The following is a 22,407-nucleotide window of genomic DNA, read 5'->3' on the forward strand; positions in this document are numbered from 1 at the left end:
AATCGAACCTGAGACCCTGAGGAGGAGCACACTTCCAGGTTCCAAGCCAATACCACTATGCCAATCCAAGTGGGGTTGTTTATAGTACTATTATATATCAAAGTATTGAATAATTTTGGTATTGACACATCTAATAATCATCTATTTGAATATTGAATAATATGATACATCAAAGTTGTTTGCTTGTTGTTTTCATCTGTACATGGAGGTAGGCAGGCAGCCAAATTACAAATCTCATATTAAAAAATCGTGACTTTTTTAATCATTTAAAACTATACATTTTAAATCGGATACAACATTAACCGAAGTAAAATGTAAACTAGTATTTGTTGATGTAATCGATTTAGAGTATTGCTGATATAATAGATCGATTCAAAGTGCCCCTTTATAAATATATATAAAAACCTTAAAAAGTTTTTTTTTTTCTTTTCACGTGGTTAGGTCCCCACCTTTTTTACATGAATACTAACCATGTAAAAAGTATGTTTTACATTAGTTGCATAGCCATTTTAAATTTTTGAGTTTCCACATGATTCTATAACACAATGGATTGGGCAAATACCCATTTCACCAAATATACATGATCGAGTTAAAGGAGCTATACCATATACACCAAAACACTTGTTTAATTTTCGTGATTAAATTACTATCATCTAACGAAAAGTAGACAATATTCTGTAAATTATATTAGAATCCATTAATCAGAATAACCGTCAAAAAACCTAACGTTCCTTACAAATCACTTATAAAGATCACCAATCCTTGATGAAAGGTACATTATCATTTTTAGTTAAATTTGTAGGCCTCTGAAAATCTTTATTGACTTGAGCTTTGGGGTCCTTACAAGTATACCACTCTCTCACGGGTTAGCAATGTTAACATTGTACTCCATCAAATTTCATCAATTTCGACTGTCGTTTTGAAGTCCTCTCCAGATCAACAATGAAAAACATTATTTAAAATTATTTTTATTCAATATAGCAAATCTTATGTCCTTGTCAAGAGAAACTAGCTAAGAACATTGTAGGGGAACGTTTGTGTCACCCACCAAGAACAAAATTCTCATAAAGGGGGTTGTGTTGTGTATAGTAGTAGATTTAATTCATTGAAAAATGTAACATAAAGACAAAAATGAAAAACAACAAGGGGAGGTGGGTGAAAGTTAGGATTGAGGAATAATTATTGATGTGAATAGAGTAGTCTTGTCCAACATTGATTTGCTTAGCTTAGGTGTGTGGATGATATTGAACCATAGCATAGAGAAGGAATGCAAAAATTAGGTATATATGGTAAGTGTGACTCTGCATGATGTGGGCAGGGCAGGGTAGAACGCCGACCACCTGATGATCTAACTTTATTCCAATTTTATGCCATGAAAGCTCAATGCATGATTCACATGACCTTTGAAAATTAGGTATGTCACTTGCATGTAAAGTCTCTCAAGTATTATATAGTTGAAAATTTGACTTTCTAATTTATATAATGTGTATTTTTTTTTTTTTAGTTTTTTGTATATTCTCTTTATTGGAGGTAATTTTATTTGTGATGATGGATTTTGATTTGTCACATTAGAGAAAACTAATACCTTTTTTTGGATCTAATCCCAACTGATATAGATATGTGTATTTAATCACATACAATGAAAATTATCAAATTTTTAAATAAATTTCAATATCTTAAAAAAACCAAGCAATTTTTTTAGACAAATGTCTCTGATCACTATAACATGTATTATTCATCCATTAAATTTTTATGGGAAGAGACTCGTGCGAATAAAGGTTTATCTAAGGAAAATTTGAATTAACATTCGTCTGAATAATTTATTTTTAATTGAAATTCATTAAGCATTTGAGTAAAACGACTCAGTGAAACACTCTCACTACAAGACATCAATTTTTTATTTTTTGTATTTTTTTATTCTATTCAAATTTTTGGACTTCCTTGACATATGGCATGTGAAATTGTATTCACATTTTCAACTACTAATGATGGAATCTTTCCAATAACCATCAATTTCAAGGTCTCTAATTCCTTGACGCAATGTTCCTTCCAAATTATATATAAACGGATAACACTTGGGTGACATAGAGTTAGGTGATATTTGTGATATTGGTCAATCACAATGTCACAATGCTTGTGTTTCTCTATCTTTCACAAGCATTGTGACATTTTGATTGGTCAATGTCACCAATATCACCTAGCTCTATGTCACACATGTGCTATTCCATATAAACAAAGAATCAATTGGGTCCCTCATTTAGCGGCTGGTTTCTGTAGCACCATATGGATGAATTGAATTACATGATCTTCCACGGTGCTTCCTTAACTCTATAAGAGAATTTACTATAAAGATTTTATTCTTTCATGCATGGTTTCTTGTGAATTTGATTCCATTTTCATCACTTTGTACAGTACTGTCTTTATCAAATATATTTAGATAGATATATGTATAGTGGCGTATCAAAGAACTTGGGTCAAATGGTGTAAAATATTTAGCCTCTTGTTATTACTTTTTCAACCCTCCAAATATCATGATTATGATGCTTTCCTTTTTTGAGCAACTTTATTCCTTCATGATCCCTTGTGATATTCCTCAATATGACGTATATGTGGACTATTTTTCCTACTGATGCCTGGAGATACCCCATTAATTAAGGGTCTTCTTAATGAGTGTTCTAAAGATACTACCTCCGTTCCTAATTATAAGACCCTTTTGAAAAAATAACGGGAATTAAGATAGTGGATATTTGTATTAAATATGTTTATATGTTTATAATTACTATTGTTTTTACAATTATATCCTTTAAGAGAGAGGGTTGGTTTATTTTTTCAACATGTTTTTTATTGCTGATTGAAGAAAAAGATGTATAATAAATATCGGCATGTATGTAAAAAAATAATTAATGTAGTTGGAAATAACAAAGGGGTCTTATAAAAAGGGACAAAAAAAATTCTCAAAAGGGTCTTATAATTAAGGACGGAAGTAGTACTTCTTAAGGATTCTCAATTAAGAAATTGTTCATTAAAAATGTTCAATGCTTCAATTCTCGATGACATTAAATGCACAAGTTTCTATACAAATTTACTATATAAAGTCACATTGAATGCACAAATTTACTATATAAAGTTCTTAAAAAAATATCCAAAAGATACTCGTTAGCATTTCTCATCGATTAATTAAACAAGATTTCTTGTTCTTCAATGAAAACATAACACTACCTTCCAACCCCCCACTCCAAACAATATCCACTTTTGAAACTGTGAGCTTTAAAACTTATCCTCCATAATCACTCATTGCTAAAACTACCACACATAATTGCTCATTCAAAGTTTCAATTTGCAATTGGGCAGGTGAGAGGGAGGAGGTGGATGGACCAACAAGAAAAATTTGGGGAGGTGTGAATAGAAAAAAAGAAAAGGAAGTGTATGCAACACCTTAAGAAATGGTTTTCATTGTGAGCTCATACCTCTAATATTTGGATATTTCTATTTAGACCTCCCAAGTTGCTTAACCTAAGAAAAATGTTCATTGAATCCTACGATCTGGGAGATTTTAGCCAAAAAATATTGTATATCAGAACCTGCGTCCTGCGAGATACTCACCATCGAAAATTAAGTTTCGATTGGGAAAAACTTTAATATTTCTTTAGCTCCACCATAGAACAAGGCCAAAATTTCGTTTAGATTGCATAATGGGTCATGCTAGCAAGTGGTAGTTTTACATTGGAAACTATCAAAATTTTGCATTTATGACGTTATGCCAACGATGCTTAAAGTTTTTAAAGGGCTTCATAGAGTTTCTAAGTAAAATGCTAGCATGAGTAACTATACTTTCCATTTATTGGGAGAAGTGAAGGGCTCCCTTACTATAATTTTGTGTATAAAGGACCAAGAAATATCAATAATTTTGAAAATATAATTTTTTTTTGTCAAGGCCATGCTAACGTGTGTCCTAAAATACATGTTAAAGAATAGGATTTTATATAATTTATGCGCTTAAAACTATATAGTAATAATTGAGTCCTCCATGTTTTTTTAACAAATAAAGAGGATATCAATTCTAGTAGTACGTACAGAAAAGTGAAAAATTTGTACTATATGATCACAGGAGCAGCACATATTAATGCCACAAGATTTTGGCTAACAAATCAGGAATAAAAAGGAAAAATATTCAATCAACCATATTTTACATAAATATATCAAACTTGATGCTTGTTCTCCACTTAAAAAGAAATGGTATAGTATCCAACTCAATACAAAAAATACAATAGATTTTCATCCAAATAATTTCAAAAATTGTCTATAGTGATGCAGTTTATTCAGTTTCATGAAGAATATTCTTGTCTATCTCCTCAAGGTATGCAGAATATACTCAGCATAAAGATCCCTGCACCAAATCAGAGACAAAATATCATATTAAGGTCAAATGATGCACATTACATACCGTCTATGAAGTCTGGACACTCCTTGGATTAGGCGTGTTCCGGTGTCGGACACATATAATTATATTGAATTATGTTATTTTCTCAAATTATTAACAGTGTTCGTGTCCGTGTCCGTATCCGTACGGTTAGTATTTGAGTTACATTACATAAACATGGTGGATTAGTATAGGAACTAAATGAAAAATTAATCAGATAAGCATGTTAGAATAATTCATTATCAACAAGAAAAGGCACATTTGTTAATGGTATATAACCTTTTTGGCAATAGATGATAAATTCTTTCACTAAAATTCAATTTTAATTAGATACAAGAAAGAAAAAAAATAAATAAATTAGTTGTTGTATGTATACTTACATTGAGTGTTGAATGGCTTCAACAGCAGTAGATGGTGGCAAAAACTCATTAACTGCTACTTCCTTGTTCTCATTCTTCTTGTCTAAACAATATGTTAAGAAATGCTAATTTTTCAAAAGGACATAAAGATACTTGAGCTATGTTTGGAGGTACTGCTTAATTAAGCACTTATAGCACAAATGCTTATCATATATGTGCTTGTATGTATGTTATTTCTATAACAAAAGATAAAATAAAGTCAAACTATTTCCAGATAAATTATAAGGTGTTTTTATAAGCTATCCTGTATATTTTAGGGAAATGCTTATGTTAGTAGATAAGTCCAAAAAAGTCGATCCAAATATGCCGTTAATGTGTGTTCGGTTTATGAAAACATTTTCTATTCAATATTTTCGTATACCAAAAATTTTAAAATAGAAAATAAGATGAAAATTTCGTAATTAAAAAGTAAACGAAGAAATATGTTCTCTTACACTATTGAGCTTGTTATGCAACATTTTGTTAAAATAAGAATAAAGGATACAGTCTTCAAAGAAGCGTTTAATCTCCATTAGGCGATGAGGTTGAAGTTCTTTGAAGTCAGTATAGTGCTTATACTCCGGATCATCAGCGCATACCGCGATGATTTTATCATCCTTCTCCCCCTGTGTGAGTATGATAATAACTTGTTTGTTAAGTAAACTAGAGGAATAGAATTGTGAATTGTTTTTTTGTCTAAAAAGTGAAAGGAATACCTGATCAATCATAGGCATTAGTCCGATGGCCCTGGCTCGCAGGAAACAACCAGGAAGAACCGGCTCCTGCCATATAAGTAATTCAAAATGTTCACTGATGAATATAATTCTTGATATATAGCTCAAACATAGTTATCAAATTAGTAACTATTCAGAAAAAAGCATGGTTCGATATTGCTGTCCAGAACCGGAACTATTGTTATGATTAAAGTTTCTTAGGTCACAACTCACAACAATTGTATCATGAGTCTAATTACAAGGTAAGAAATTACCTGCATGAGAACCAAGACATCGAGTGGATCATTGTCTTCACATAGAGTTCGAGGGATAAAACCATAGTTATGAGGATAAACAACTGACGAATACAGAATCCGATCAACCTGAACATAGGAAGAATTAAAGTGATAAATTCCAAGATAATATTATTGTCCATTTCAAATTTCAAAATGAAAGCAATAGGTTCATACCTTAATCATTCCAGTCTTTTTGTCAAGTTCATATTTGACCTTACTTCCCTTAGTGATCTCTACAACCTGCATGTAGCAACTAATCATTGAACAAGCGGAAACAGCATAACGAAGTGAAAAATGTTATTGAAGGGGTAAATGAAGATCAAAGTTTTGTACTTACACAATTGAAAATATTTGGTGCACCAGGACCTGCATATGAAAATCAAGATCATTACTGAATTCATTCATTATTCATCTAATTTTAAAATGATTGTGTCAATGCACAAGTTACGCTAAATAGGACAAGCTTAGTAACGTGTTCAACAAGAATACCAATTTCAAGATCATGCCAAGGGTGAGCAGCAACTGATCTTCTTGACAAAGATGAAAGAATCCTTTCATTCAAACGGGGAGTTGGGCGGGTTTCTTGAACTTCTTCACTCTTCTCTTCACTCATCTTTAAAGACATGACACAGAAAACAACAAAAATTAAGATCAAATGTTTCTGATAAATCAATAAGAGTAAAATTAGTTTAAGCCTAGTACATAGTTCTAAACTGTGGTCCACAATATACAGATTTCGGAGACATCTCTAACTGCATCGAGACCACAATTGCAGTCGCATTTGTCCTAAATATCAAGGATCACAGTGTAACCGCAACCACAGCCACAATTAGAAATTTAGAACCTTTCACTAAAACTATGTAATCCAAGCTTAACAATTCATGTTCCATTAGAACCAATGTTTTAAAAACCGAATCAAACATCAAACTGGTTAGGCCTCCAGTCATGGTTCAACTACTTTGAACCATTCAAACCGAACGAGGCCGCAGTTTGTAGACAATACCGGTTCACGGTTCAACTTGAACCGTCCTATTCGGTTTTAAAAACATTGATCACAGCATGATTATGATCCAGTATCTAGGCATAGTCCAAATCCAAAGACCTTTATTTGTCAACATTTCACCAAAAGGATTTGCTTCATTCAACGATATGTTATTTTCTTTTACCTTAACAGATTATTTCAAATTCCAACACTTGAGTAAATTTTATCACTGTTTTGCAAATACCAATCTTTATCCCTCAAAAGTCAATGACTTTTGCTGATCATCTAATCAAACTTGATTATTATTGGATCTCAATAAGACCTTTACATTATTACAACATATCAAAGGAATCACAAAAATGGGTTATTTATGATTCAAGAACTATGTCATTAATTTATAAAATGGTTAATCAAAGGAAATAAACTCCCAATAGAATAAAATTGAAAGAGACTTTCTAGTTTCAACCTATGATAGTAAACTCATAAGATATCATATATAACTTGATACATAAATCCAATACCAAACGTAAAATTAACTATATGATTGGAAACAAACCTTGAATAACACCAAAAGAATATTGAGAAAAGGTGTAAAGGGAGGGTAATGCAGAGAGATCCTAAGAAGTGTAATGGCTTTGTGTATGTGATGTTTATATTATATATATATAGAAGTCAAAGGAAATAATAGAGTGAGTCAAGTTTTACCACTCTTTTTGTATGTGCATGAGACAAATTAGCTTACAACTCCACATGTTCTTTGGAACTTTCAAAAGGTAAATCATAGCCAAACAAAATTACCAAATCTAGAGTTTAATTGTTTTTAAGGTTACTCTTTCATTTTCTAAAACTTTTGTTTCCATTTTACTTAAGAAAGGAATAATATAGTAACTTTATATCATTGGTTCCTATGGTGGAATATATTGAGTGACTTACATGCTTTCTTTAATAAAAAAATAAAAAAAAAATGAAAAGAATGATCGAAATGGAGCGACGTGATTTAAGGGAAATATTCCCTATCCAATTTCCTAGTTTTTCTTTCTTTCTTAGGCAATGCAATAAGATAGTGGAGAATACGTGAATATTTTTTATTTTTTTTAGGGATGGAGAATACGTGAATATTAATAAATAAACAAATTCATAAAAAAAAAAAAATCCATAAAAAATAAGGAATTAAGAAAGATTTTGCTTAAAAAAAGAAATATTGATGAGTTTTAAATTCGTTTGTTTTTTTTGTCAAATAATTTAGGCTAAAGTGCACTTTTCGTCCCGTATGTTTTAAAATGTTGCGATTTTGGCCCCCTATTAAAAAAAATGGCAATTTTGGCCCCCTTCATCCCAAAATTGCTGAGAAGACGCCACATGTTCCAAAAAAGGGGCCATAATCGCAACTTTTTGTAAAGATAAGGGGTCAAAAAGCTATTTCCCTTATGTTAGGAGGTCAAAAGAGCATATTTCCCTAAACATAGAGGGTCACTTTTGCCATTTTTTTTAATAGGGGGCCAAAATCGCAACATTTTGAAACTTAGAGGGCGAAAAGTAAAGTTTAGCCAATAATTTAATGGTTAGGAAATTCATTTTCAAATAAGTAAAGGTAGAATTTAGAGTTCAAATAGTGCAAGACGGAGAAAGATTTAAATTCACTTTTTATACACCCTTCACGATCATATGATAATATCTCTCACAGCAATATTTTCCCATAAAAAATAAAAGGCGAGCCCTTGATTTGTGTAGAGTCTTGGCTGTTGTAGTTGAGATCACGAAGACAAATTGCTTGCACGTTTTACCGGAAAACGACTTTTATGGCTTCGTGGTCAATCTGGTGATACGTTTGCACATGCCGAAAATAATCCATTCACATTTCACAAGTTCTAACCAAACTATATCATGTAATTTGACTTTTTTTAAAGGTTTTTTTTGGTAGATTTTAAAAGTTGATCATATAGTGCGCAGACCTCTACGCACGAGCCGGATTAGTCGCCCATCAATGGTGGGTCGGAAACCGATGCGAAAGCCAAAAAAAAAAATTAAATAAAAGTTGATCGATCATATAGGATATATAAAGACTTATTTTATACTCCATCCGGTCATATTTACAAGAAAAAGTTAACTTTTTATATTTATTATGTAATTAATGTATCTTGTCTAGAATATAGACCAAATACATCATTTATGTAATGAATCAAAAAAGTTAAATATTTTTTATAAATAGGATCGGAGGAAGTATTAAATATCGGTTGATAGTCTTAATTGTGATTTTTTTTTTAATAGGGTGTTAAAGTAAGGTTTGTTTTGGATCTTTTGTTACTAGAAATACATGTAAATAAAGGTAAAATCAGATCCCCTAGTTGAGCAAGATAAATGTCCTAAATCAGTAAAGTATCATCAAATGAAGCTCCAACTTTTACGAGTCAATCTGCATATTTTTTTGGGAGTTTTTACGGTGCAGTCAGGAAATTGACTTTTTTGAAAAAGTTAATTTTGATTTTAATGTTTGATTCATTTTTAAATTGTTCATTACTGATTAATGATCAATAGTATATTCATCTGGTAATGCTTGCAACATCTTGGACTTACATGTACTATTTTATCGTTGGAATCTTTAACATGCAAATAGAGTTGATGATATTATGTGATAGTATTAAGTGTTACACTTTTTAGGGTGTTACGCTTAGAACAAGGTATGATAAAATTATATTAAGTGTAGTCTTGTTAACCTGATAAATTGATGATAGGCTGAACTTTTGATGTCATTCTACAAATAGTGGAGTGTTACTCATTACATTTTTGATGTTATAGTGTTAACTTCACCAAAAAAGTCATATGACTTCACCATAGAATTTTCCTATTTCTTTTCCTCTCTAAGAGTGTGCCAAAAATAGATGATCTAATCCAACACTTGAAATTGATGAATCTGTCTAATGATACAAACATAAGGATAGTCGGGAGAAGATTCATGCATAGCTAAACCAATTGCCAGTTTGAAATGATATTCAATAAAGATTTAAAAACTTTGCTCCTTAGTTATTTTTTCTTTGAAGAAGTCAAAAAGAACTTTCCCTTAGTTGCGCATTATAGATGACGTGAAGTTCATCAAGTAACCACATAGAAGTCTTAATGAAGCCAGACAAACCTAAAACCCAATCACAATTGAATATAAGTGAATATAAGGACTTCTAAAAATTATGTAGAAAAAATAATGCTAGTAAATTGATTCAACCATTTGAATTCGAATAGGAAATTGAATATAGAACAAACTGTTCCGGTACTCAAAAAATCCCACAATGTTTAGGAGTCCGAGCCAATAGTAGTTTATAAACAACGCTCACATTCCTCAATCCAACAAGGCACCTTCCACACAAGGCCAAAACAAACAATACCTCGGAAATGCTGTGTTGTGGATTTGAGGTTGAATCACAAACAAAGAAACAAAAAATATACAAGACAGCCATATCAAACTTACAACTGAAAGAACACTTCAATTCTCTAATACCATGAATTTATCATAACTAATTAGCTCTTGTTGATAGTCTTATACAAGAATATGGTGCTCCATCAGAATAATCATTAATCACATATAAGATAGCATACACTTGCTTAATTATACATCTTAGTTTAGAATCCATGGTCTCAATGTACAGTACTAGGAAATTTCTAATCCACACATACACATAACTCTGACATCTCATATTGTTGTGACTAACAAACATAGTTGAAGATTGAAATTCAAGGAACATTCATAGAATCAGGAGACAAAGATATCATTTGAAGAAGACTAGAATTTGAGAATGTTTCTTCAAGAGCAATTCCTTTCACATTTCCTCCATCAACACTATCTTTTGTCAAATGAACCAATTCCCTAGCAACATCAATCATTCCCATCTTTCCATCTCCACTAAACAGAAAACATCTTGTGGCAAGGTCAGCAATGATCTGAATCTGTTCTTGACAATGACGCGGTTGTTCGTAATAATTAAGAAGTGGATCGACAATTTCTTCGATCTTTCCATCCCTAATTTTCTTCAAGGCTAATGTAGGTGAGTCCAATTGATTTGTTCCGTAGATAATCTCGAGTAGCAACAAACCTATGTCGTAGACATCATTTTTGCACAAGCGAAAGTGTTCGCGAGTTTCACAATTCTTGTAATCATAATTATTAACATCAGAATTATGTATTCCAAATCCTGCAATCTTGACAGAAAAATCATCACCTAGGAAGATGCAACTAGACTTTAGGTTATGATGGAATATTGGAGGAGATTTATCATAATGTAACAATGCAATAGTACTAGCTATTTCTGTTGCAATATTCAATCTCCTATACCAATGTAAACCAAGCTTTTGTCCTATGTTTTGGAACTTTTGGTGTAAATGATCCTCTAAGGTACCATTTGAAGGATATTCATAAACCACTAGAGGAGTGTAGCTAGAATCAATGCAACAGCCAAGAATTGATGCAACATTTCTATGTACAATTGTAGATAGGACTTCAATTTGTGACATGACTTGCATCATGTCTTTTTCATTCTCACATTTTAATAACTTGTGTATAGCTACATGCGATCCATCACCAAGAACACCGGCAAACATTGTGCTGTTATTGCATTGCATGAGTTTTCTGTTATCTTCAAAACCATTGGTGGCTTCCTCTAGCTCATGGTGGCTGAATAGTCGAGTTCTACACGTTTTTCGGAATGAAATGTTGTGGTAATAAGCTTGCTCAGAATCGAACATTCCTGGCCTTTGTTTTCTTTTTAGAAGATAGAATAGTGTAACTAAGGAGGCAACAATAAGAACTGGACAAAGAATTCCTGCATGATATATGATGTCATGAGATAGACATAATAGAAGGAAAATGTGGCTGATAACATAGTTTAATTGAGTATTTAGGACTTCAAATACTTACTTATGCTAGCAAAAATCATTAGAAGAAGTTTACAATGTAATGCTACTTACCAGCAATGATAACCATTTTTCTTTGATCATGTCTTTTGATATAGCAGTCACTTCCATATGCTTCCTTTCCATTCTTGATACATGCTGCAGTGGAAATACATGAAGTAATACTTAGGTTTCCAAATTTTCTTCCATTTAGGAGACATTTGGATAAACACCTTAATTAAGCGATTATTGTAAAAAGTGGTTATGTATCAGCTATTTATGCAACTGATAAAGATAATGAGGGAAAACTCTATAGAAGTCCTTTACATAAGCTAATTTAGATAGTTTATAAAAATAAGTTTAACATATCATAAGCTATTTTCATAACTTATTCCAAACACATGCATATGTGCTTATATCATAAGGTAAGCTTGCATAAACTCTTCCAAATTCCACCTTAATAGTTTAGGTCGAACTGAGAAGCAGAAGAAACAAGAGAAGCCATGCTTTTATTTGCAGTTTCACAACTTTCTGGCTCTACTTTATAAATGAATGGTTTTGTATACATGTTGAATGAAGTCAATGATTGTTTGGATTGATGTATTTGTACTTATCTACTGACATAAACACTTGTAAGACTGGTTGGGGGACTTGTTTGGTTCAGTTTTTTTTTTTGTTTAGTTCAGTTCAGTTCAGTTTTTGGTTTTTTTGCCCACCCCTAAGTTTAACAACTTATGACATGTCTATAAGCTGCATTTAACTTACTTCTATAAGCTCTCTGATAGTTTACGAAAACAACATATAACCCATGCATAAGCACTTATATGATAAGTGCTTTTCAAAACTAGGCAAATAATTTATAATGTCAAAACAAGGCAAATAATACTTGTGTAACCACATAAAGATGTTGAAAAGTAAAAACTACTCACATAATAAGCATCCTGTTCCATTAACAAAACCATCACCAACAAATCCATCTTGACAAACACACCTTATGCCACCTTTAACTGCTGTAGCATTCACCATATCTGCATTCTTAGCACAAATCTCCTTAGAAAAGTTCCTAGGAATACCAAATTCCAATTTTACCCCTCTTTTACCTGAATAAGACCCTCTCAAAACAGCCCAACTAGAAAATCCCCTACATCCAAATTGTGAAAAAACAGAAAACCCTTCACCAATATGCCATATACTATGATCAGAAAGTGGATAACAACATCCAAGAGAACCACCACCAACACTTCCATCACAACCAGGAAGATTAACTGTTTCACAATCTGCTTTACAAAGTGAAGAATCTTCACAATCATACAGACCAACAACATTATCAACTGATACACCAAAGTAGTTTCTTCCATCAAAACTCCTCTCACCAAATGAATTCAAATCGTTGTACTGTCGACACGATGAGGTTCCTGGAAAGTCTACTAACAAACCATCTGAAAAGAATTCCAAAATGGGATAGTTTTGTGAACCTATTTTGATCAAAAGGGTGGATGAATTTGAGCAAGAGAGGTGGAAAGAACTTGACAATGAAGCACATGAAGTGTTGTTGATGTAGAATGGAAATGGAACATGGAGTTTTCCACATGTTTCATTGCATGAATTTTTTGGAAGCAAAGGTGGTTCAACTAGTTTTGTTTGCACTTGTTGGAGGGAAGAAGTTAAAGGAAAGAACAAAAGAAGTAGAAAAATGATAGTAAGAAAAGATTTCATGAGGACAACAACATTAAACATTGCTAGTAGCAGTGGCAGGGACAGTGCTAGTGAAAGAACTTGTTGAGTTTAGGTGTTAAAGAAAAAACAATGCGTTCATGACACTCCCTTTTATTGCATAATAATGGCAAGTGAATCTTAGAATAATGAGAAAGTGTTGAAGGTATATAGAAAACCACATATATACATAAAAATAATCAGAAAGGTGTTGATTGAAGGGTCCAAAAACTATCCTTAAAATAGAAAATATTAGCCCGTATTAGTCATTTTACATATATGAATTTAATCTCAAGTTGTTTTTTAAAATAATATATGTTATATGTGCATGTTCGAACAAGAGCTAGCAACAAAAGATTAAAGCAAATGCAAATAGTAAACAATGGAACACGACCGTTTCAAATGACTAATCGTTTTTACCTCTGCGGCTATAGAATAGTTATAACTTTCTATATTACTTGAGTGAGTTAGGGTTTACATTGTTACAAGTCATATATATATAGTTCTACGGTCCATATTAAAGCAATACCCCTGAATCTTATTCCTACCCTTACCCCCAACTTATTCCTATGTATGACTCCTACTTGAGAGTGCGAAATATCTAACGATTTTGTTGATGTCTAACTGACTAATCTATAATTGTTCGTCACTTTTAATTGACTCTAACTTTACGATCACGATTTTTTGTATTCACAAAAGATGATATTTAAGGAATTTGAATATAGTTTTGCTTAAATCAAATTAACTTTGATGACAATGTTTAATTTCAAGAACAAATTTGACAAACTATCATAAATAATTAAAGATCTTTAACTTTCCGTAACACTTTAGAGTATCTTCACAAACTCTACAATTTCAAAACTAAATAAATAGGTTCACAATTCTAATGAAAATTACTCAAATAGTAACATAACATGAATACAACAGTACATAGTACTAGTGCATACTACTCCTACATAGTATGTCTTGTGATCAAACAATATGACACGTGGCAAAATCAGGGAGGTATATTGGGCAATGAGGAAGACATAGAAGTTGGAGAAGAGTGAGACGATTGGTCTGTGGAATAGGGTGCAATTGGTACAAAAATAATATGTGGGAGTATGTGCTTAGTGAGCGTGGCCAAGGGGTGTGAGAATTTCAACCACGTTGAAAATTGGACTAGACTTAGTTACGTAGCATATAGTAGTATGAGTATCATAGAGTATGGTGAATATACATAGGGAAATGTAAGTTGGAGCACACAATGAGGAGATATCAAACATTTTTTTATATCTAAGTTTGAGAATTACGGAATGTCAGATCTGTCAACAATGTAAGGATGCGTACCTTACAAAAAGAGAGAAGATACATTAATATTATAATGTTACTACTATTTAATAATAATGTGATAATATTATTCATATTACAAGAGTTGCTGCAGAAAATGATGGTAGGACGTAAAGCCCAAATAAGCGCTAAGGTTAGCTTAATTTAGACCTTGTTTGGAGTTTATAAATTATAACATAATCGTTTATCATGATAAATGTTTATGTTTTATAGCAAAAGATAAAATAAAGTGAAGTTATTTTTTTATAAGTTGTTTTCAGAAGCTATCTTGAAAAAATTGTGAAAAAAAATAAGCTAGAAACAACTTATGACATTCAAAAAATGTTTTAATAAATTCTCCCAAACAATCTCTCAAAATTTACGTCAATAGATATTCTAAAATAAGGCAACATTCCAAAAAGTGTTTTATATTTAGCTTCTTCTTCTTTTTTTCCTTTTTTAATTTTTAAATAAGTCTTGATGTTAAAAAAAATATCTTTTTAAAATAACAAAATTATTACCTATACCTATAAATTTAAATAATATCAGGTTTTAGTGTAGTCTTTTTCATCTAGTTTTATTCTTTACTTGTTTTAATTGAATCGAAAAGAAATTTTTTAGGCCTAAGGTAGAGTTTTACAGCTTACATCCCCCTAATTTTATGGCATGTTTGAAAGTGGTAAGGTGGTTTGATGATTTAGAAAGGATCGAGATTGACGTAATCCTTAACCAAAAAAAAATAAAATAAAATTGACGTAATCATTTTTTTTTTAAGTTGGATGAGTCGGTTCAATCGGAAATTTACTTAATAAATCCAAAAACGGGAGATTTGGAGTTCAAACTTGGGACCAAGTGTTCACAAGGTATTAGCACAGCCACTAGATTAGTTGTTATTTTGCTATATTTGTTAAGAGTCTCGCATTTGATGAGAGATAATATGACAATATGTTTATAAGTGACAACAATCTCCACCTTACAAGTTGATTTGTAAGATTGAGTTGGACCCAATCCAAAATTCAACGACAATATCACAGCCTATCTTAAATTTGTTCGGCTAATTGCTATCAGATTTCTGCTATCATACCATTCAGGTCAGACTCTCTATTAGTCTAGTCATGAGTATGAGGGGGTATTTTATGTGTCTCACATTGAATGAGGTACTCCCTCGAGAATATAGGGTTGAATTTAGTTTTGTTCAAATTGTGTAGGTGATCTTATATAGGGGGAAAATCTAAAGCAAGAATAGTGTGCATTATATATTGTATATTAGATCGTCAATGATTTGCGTGAAATAGGTGTGGATTTTGTTAACAGTACAACTCTGTGATATAGGAAACATGGTAAAAAAAAATAAAAAAATTGGCCAAGTATATATCAGTGGCATTTAATTTAAGAGTTATGCTAACCAATGTCATAAGGATATTAGTTAAGAAAATAAAAATTGATAAGTTTGCATTAAATACAATAATTTTTTAATTTTTAAAAAGTTAAATCTATTACTTTTCACCATTTCCCAATACAACATTTTAAATTTGTCATCTTAACTAATGTTTAAACGCATTCTTTAGCATTTCCTTTAATGTAATTGGGTAAGAATAAAGTTAAACTTTTTACTCAAAGGAAGAAGAAAAAAGATAAAGTTTATTGTCCTAAATCAACATCAACATCTTTTTTGTTTTGGTGATTGAAGTGCTTACACACGGTATGTTCTTCTATAATACCCTGTGACCAGTAATATATATTTTTGGTCAAGTGTGACCAGTAATATTATAGAATCAAAAAAAATGGAGTATTAAGGTTGTCTTTATATGTGTTAGGTCCACTTAGGTGAAATAAGTGGTTTTGATCTTTATTTTTAACTGATGTGGTAATGGAAAATATGCGATGTGATGACAATTTAACAAAAGTGTAAATAAATGGATGAAAAGGATATAAGAAAGTTTGCTTTTGGGACATTCTACCTTTCTTCCACACTTTTTCTTCGTAGGGCATGATTAAAGTTTTAATTAGCATCCATATACAAGAGCATTTCAATAGAATGTGATGTTGCTTGGGTATCCAATAGAATGTGATGATATATAAAGAAATTATAGCAAGGTTAAATGGAATATCTCAAACATTTTATTGAATTGAGATCCAAGATTTGCTTCGGATCATGGGAGACTGATGGGTCATAATGATAAGCATCAGTTCAACAATTTTGGAATATTTGTTGAGAGTCCATGTCTTAGAAAGTGTTGGGAAAAATAAACATAGAGAAAAATAAAAGAAAACAAGGATATGACATGGAAAAAATCATGAACCTTGTCTAATGATAATAAGAAAATAATACTATGTGAAAATTCGGTAGTGCTTTTTGTAGCGAATCATCATTTCACGAAGCATCACGAGATGTTGAAGTAAAAATTCAAAACCACTTTATTTAGGACTTTGGCGGAAAACACGGTATGCATAGGAGTTAAATAACCAATCATATCAATTCGCAATGCAATCACGAGGCTTTCTCTCGCTAGATTCAACATTATCCGTGAAAATTTCTACGACACATAGCAAACCTTCAACGACCCGACTATCTCAATACACTTGCACCCTCCAAAGAAAATATAGAACATACCCCTCACAACACTGACACGACAAGAGTATGAGAAAAATAGTGTATGTGTGTGTGTGAGAGGGATTCGTTGGTTCTCCTAGAGTAAGTATAAAAAAGTTAGTCAATGGCCATTATATTTAATCCTTTATTATAAAAGCTACACTTGTCAAGCTGGTATGTTAGCCCTAATTCATCCTCATTTTCCCTTTCTAATACGTAATTAATGCTAATCCCATCCGCGAACCACTTCCTACATTTCAGCCGTAGATCACATAACCTTTCATGTTTCAAATATTTATGGAACTTAATGATATTTCATTGTGAGTAAAAGAAAAATTATTACTTATTATTGCTAATCGAAAATTCAGGTCATGGATATAATATTCAGTAGTAAACCAATATCCACGCCAAATGTCAACTATTGGTATTTATGATAGACACTAACAATTTTTGGAATTGGAAACGTCATAATGCATTACAATTAATTATGCAGTAATTACTTTTATGGCTGCAATGAATATGAATTATTACCAATAGAAGACTATGGTCATTCGCATATTAATTAGTGTGCTACTAATGTTTAATGTCCATGCACGTTATTTTGGTTTTTTCAAAACCAAAACCCTACAAGTGTTATCTTCCTTTAAGACTCTATCTTATATAAGTGGGGCTTAGTTGTGAGAATACAACTATTATGTTCTTTTAGCAAAAACAACAGTTTCTTTCAATTGGTAAGATGGCAAACATTTTCACCCCCATTTTAGCCGTGACAGGTGGGAAGAAGGATTTGAAGTTGACTGTACGTGTGGCCCATATATGGTTCATCCGTGATAAAGAAAATTCAGACGAGATCATCTTCATGAACATGATATTGGTCGATGAGAAGGTATATTATATAAACTTCATGTATAACAAAAAAAAAAAAAAAACTAATTCAATATGTCACTAGATTACATATATTATGGTTTATGTTAATGACATGTTATTTTTGTTTAGCGAGGATGGATCCATGCCGCTGTTCGTAAATACCTGGTGCCAACGATTCAAAAAATGGTTGAAGAAGGAGGAACATATAAGCTAGAGAATGTCATGATAGGATAACCCTACAAGTATTATCTTCCTTTAAAACTCTATCCTATATAAATGAGACTTAGTTGTGAGAATACAACTCTTCTGTTCTTTTAGTAAAAACAACAGTTTCTTTCAATTGATAAGATGACAAACATTTTCACTCCATTTCAGCCGTGACAGGTGGGAATAAGGATTTGAAGTTGATTATACGTGTGGCCCATATATGGCTCATACGTGATATGAAAAATCCATACGAGATCATCTTCATGAACATGATATTGGTCGATGAGAAGGTATATTATATAAACTTCATGTATAACAAAAAAACACTAATTCGTCGATGAGAAGGTATATTATATAAACTTCATGTATAACAAAAAGACACGAATTCAATATGCCACTACGATTACATATATTCTGGTTTATGTTAATGACATGTTATTTTTGTTTAGCGAGGACATATCCATGCCACTGTTCGTAAATATCTGGTGCCAACGATTCAAAATATGGTTGAAGAAGGAGGAACATATAAGTTAGAGAATGTCATGATAGGATTTAACGAGGGGAATTACAAACTCTTGCCACAAAAGTACAAACTTAACACGATGGGAAATTTGAGATTTACTAAGGTGAATGCAAGCAATGTGCGTCGAAACTTGTTTGAATTCATGTCCTTCAAAGACATTTTGATTTCTTTCATAATGTATCTTGATGATTAAAGTTCAAACCTTTTTTTTTTATGTATGCTACCATTTCAATTTGTTGCTATTGTTGTCGTAGAAGGGAACATATTTTTAAATTTTGTTAAAACTTCTATTAACTATATATGTTTACATTGTTGCGACTTATTCGTTTAACTTCTTCTCGGTAGGACCTGTGCGATAGCACGGGTCAAGAGGCTAGTATTAATTGATGGTTGGGATTAATCACTACAAATCCCTAGCATAAGGTTTCATGCTCCTTCTTTCTATACAACCATGATAATACACCGGTGAAAACAATCTAAATAAACAGCATATGAAATTCGAGTTCATCTTTGCTTTATTTACCAAACCTCCATTTACTCCTTTTCATTTCACATATATATGACACGTGGTAAAAATAAAATTAAGGGTTGAGATTAAAAGACTTAGAAAAAACATTTTTCTCTCTGATGCACACCAACAACAACGTTACGCACCCTTCATCTTCCTCTCACCATCGTCACTTCTTCTCCGTCCAAACTATCCTCCGCCACCGCCGCCGCCTCCATCCATCCCAGCGCCGCCGCCAAAGCAAAGTCACAATCCATTAATTTAAGTAGTTCCTGTACAAAGAAAAAACCACCAGCACCTGAACCAAATTAAGAAAACATATGGATTTTAAGTAGAGTGATTCAGCATGCCTCCTCAAACTACAGTAAATCATTCATTTTGACTAACATATGTTTGAAGCAACTCTTCTTAAAATAATATTTTTCTAATAAAAACATTAAAAAAAGTCATTCCAATTTCCATAATCGTGATCAATGAACTTTCAAATCTAAAATTTTCTTGGAAAGCATTGGTTACACATAGGGGGAGAGGGGAAGAGAGTCATATGAAACGGCAACGGCGGCAAGGGGAAGAGAGGGAGGCGACGACAGATGATGATGGGGAAGAAGGAACGCGTCTGTCACATGGAGAAAGAAGAAACCATGTGATTGTTTTTTATTTTCTTTTAAAATAAATCCTTATTATTCTTAATCTTTTAATCACAGTTCGTTGGACATATTTTTGCCAAATTTCACACATCCATGACTTGTAATGGGGTAAATTGAGGAAACCAAAATGGAGCAAAGATGCTCCCATGCAATTATGAAATGTTGCTATTAAATTAAAACGTTAACCAGCAGCAAAGCCATTTTATTCAATAGAAGATTAAATGAAAAGAGTCATTGTGAGTTTAATTGACTTGGTAAGGGATAATGCATATTATATATAGGGGCTGCGATTCAAACTCCGAACATCCCTCTTATTCATATTTAAGGTTAATTTTTCTAGCCGTTAGGTTACTTAAAAAAAAAAAAAGTAAATAAAAAAAATATGATTCAATTGTGATCTTTGCAAGAAGAATAAAACTTTTTATTGAATCCGATAGAAGAATATGAATTTAATTGAATCGTTTTTTTTATTCGGTAAAGATCAATATTAATATTATGTTGATTGAATCAGATTTTTTTTTTTACGAGGATGCAAATCAAACCGAAAATTTTATAGGAACAAAAACCAGAAATAACATATATCACAGAGGTGAAAAACACTACTAACCCTTGAATCTATACCAACATATCCAATTTTTGGAGTGACACTGCACATTAAAATGTGTAAAAATTCGAAATTCTTGCATAGAAGAAAATATGTGACTTTTTGAGTGACGATCTGACCGGTAAATAAGACTCTTAGGGTGTGTTTGGATGGAGGGTTTAGGAGGGGAAGAGAGGTGATGACTTACTTTTCTTTTTTAAATTACGGACATTATAAAATGATTTTTAGAAAATTGAATCAACAACATGATAAATGATTATATAATACTTCAAAAACACTTTAATTTATTTGAAAAAACATTTTACAGTGTTCGTAATTTAAAAATTAAAAGTGAACCCTCCCCTCCCTCCCCCTCCTAAACCCTCAATCCAAACACACCCTTAACATAATTTGAATCTTGTTCAAATTTAGGAAAGATGTTATGAAACCTCAAATCATTTATGCATTTCCAAGCCATCTAGAGAATATGGGTAGTTGCTGCAAGAACAAGGTCATGGATTAGAGGACTCAAACTTCTATTGCAAATTGAGAAAAGAGTATCAAAAGTCGATAAACCTGTAGATGAAAGCTTGATGTGGAGTGACCTTGTCCTCTAGGAAGGATTGCATTAGGTATAGGAGAAGGAATTAAATCATAATAAAGTTTAGTTCCAAGCTAGTTGTCCTACCAAAGAGAAACATGATTATATGTTACGAAAAATCGCAATTGAAAAATAAAAAAAAATCGACACTTATTTGGAATGTTATAAAACTTTGCACATAATCTATATGTATTTTTATAGAAGTGTTTATAAAGTTTCGTAGCATTTCGACTAAGTCTCGATTTATTTTGATTTTTCGTCCGAACCATGCAAAATCGCAATTTTTTATCCAAGTGCAAGTCCGAAAAAGTGTCCTAAAGGTTGAACTTTTTCAAAGATTTTTTGTACTCATGTTTATAACAAAAAAATAACATCTCCCACAAAAAATTTGAATTTTTCGACAAGGGACGGATTAAATATGAATTTTTAACGCGCCTAAAATTTAAGACACGAAAACATCAACCTAAAAATTGAATTTTGAGCTGTTTTTTTGCAGACACCTCTATAAAAATACATATAGAGGATCTGCAAATTTTCTTAGTATTTTGACTAATCCTCAATTTATTTTGAATTTTTTTACTGAAACGAGTAAAATTGCAATATTTTTTCAACTGCGCGTCCGGAAAAGTTCTATAGAGGTTGAATTTTTTCATTATTTTTTGCACACATATTAAGAACATAAAAAACACATTTCCCGCAAAAAATTAGAATTTTTCGACAACGGATAGATTAAGTATGAGTTTTTAATGCGCCAATAACTCAAGAAATCAAAACGTCGATCTAGAAATTAAATTTTGAGATGGTTTTTTTGCAGACAGCTCTAAAAAAATATATAAAGATGGTTTGTAAAGTTTCGTAGAATTCTGAATAAGTTTCAATTTATTTTGATTTTTCGACCGAAACGCGTAAAATCACAACTGAAAGTGCACTTAAGTGCAGCAAAGCCAGAGGCAATTAACTACTTCTGGGGCCAGCGGCAGTTAACTACCGCCGGATATGTCAGAGGCAGTTAACTACCGCTGGAGGTAATTTAGTCATTTATTTGTGTCAATGTGAACTTTTTGATGTTAGAAAAGCAATTTTCATATTTAATTTTCAAGATGTGAGCCCATTGTTTACTTGATTTCAGTGTACCCCCAACAAAGCTTAGGCTTCCAACTTCGTTAATAT

The 22,407-nt window shown here is 32.0% G+C and overlaps 2 protein-coding genes across 2 annotated transcripts; both read right to left on the reverse strand.

Annotated features, from left to right (window-relative positions):
• Positions 1–4,081: 4,081 nt before the first annotated feature.
• On the reverse strand, positions 4,082–7,517 carry LOC25500596 (soluble inorganic pyrophosphatase 1). The gene is made up of 9 exons (XM_024771821.1): positions 7,366–7,517; positions 6,317–6,440; positions 6,165–6,193; positions 6,002–6,067; positions 5,807–5,914; positions 5,535–5,600; positions 5,324–5,444; positions 4,801–4,882; positions 4,082–4,387 (listed from the first exon to the last, which is right to left on the reverse strand). Exons 2-9 carry the CDS (start codon positions 6,438–6,440, stop codon positions 4,345–4,347), a joined length of 639 nt encoding a protein of 212 aa, XP_024627589.1. The 5' UTR covers positions 7,366–7,517; the 3' UTR covers positions 4,082–4,344.
• A 2,771-nt stretch (positions 7,518–10,288) lies between these two features.
• On the reverse strand, positions 10,289–13,549 carry LOC25500597 (probably inactive receptor-like protein kinase At2g46850). The gene is made up of 3 exons (XM_013589075.3): positions 12,617–13,549; positions 11,763–11,846; positions 10,289–11,617 (listed from the first exon to the last, which is right to left on the reverse strand). Exons 1-3 carry the CDS (start codon positions 13,422–13,424, stop codon positions 10,533–10,535), a joined length of 1,977 nt encoding a protein of 658 aa, XP_013444529.2. The 5' UTR covers positions 13,425–13,549; the 3' UTR covers positions 10,289–10,532.
• Positions 13,550–22,407: the final 8,858 nt, after the last annotated feature.

The sequence above is a fragment of the Medicago truncatula genome, chromosome 8 (assembly GCF_003473485.1).
Source record: "Medicago truncatula cultivar Jemalong A17 chromosome 8, MtrunA17r5.0-ANR, whole genome shotgun sequence".
Lineage (NCBI taxonomy): Eukaryota > Viridiplantae > Streptophyta > Magnoliopsida > Fabales > Fabaceae > Medicago > Medicago truncatula.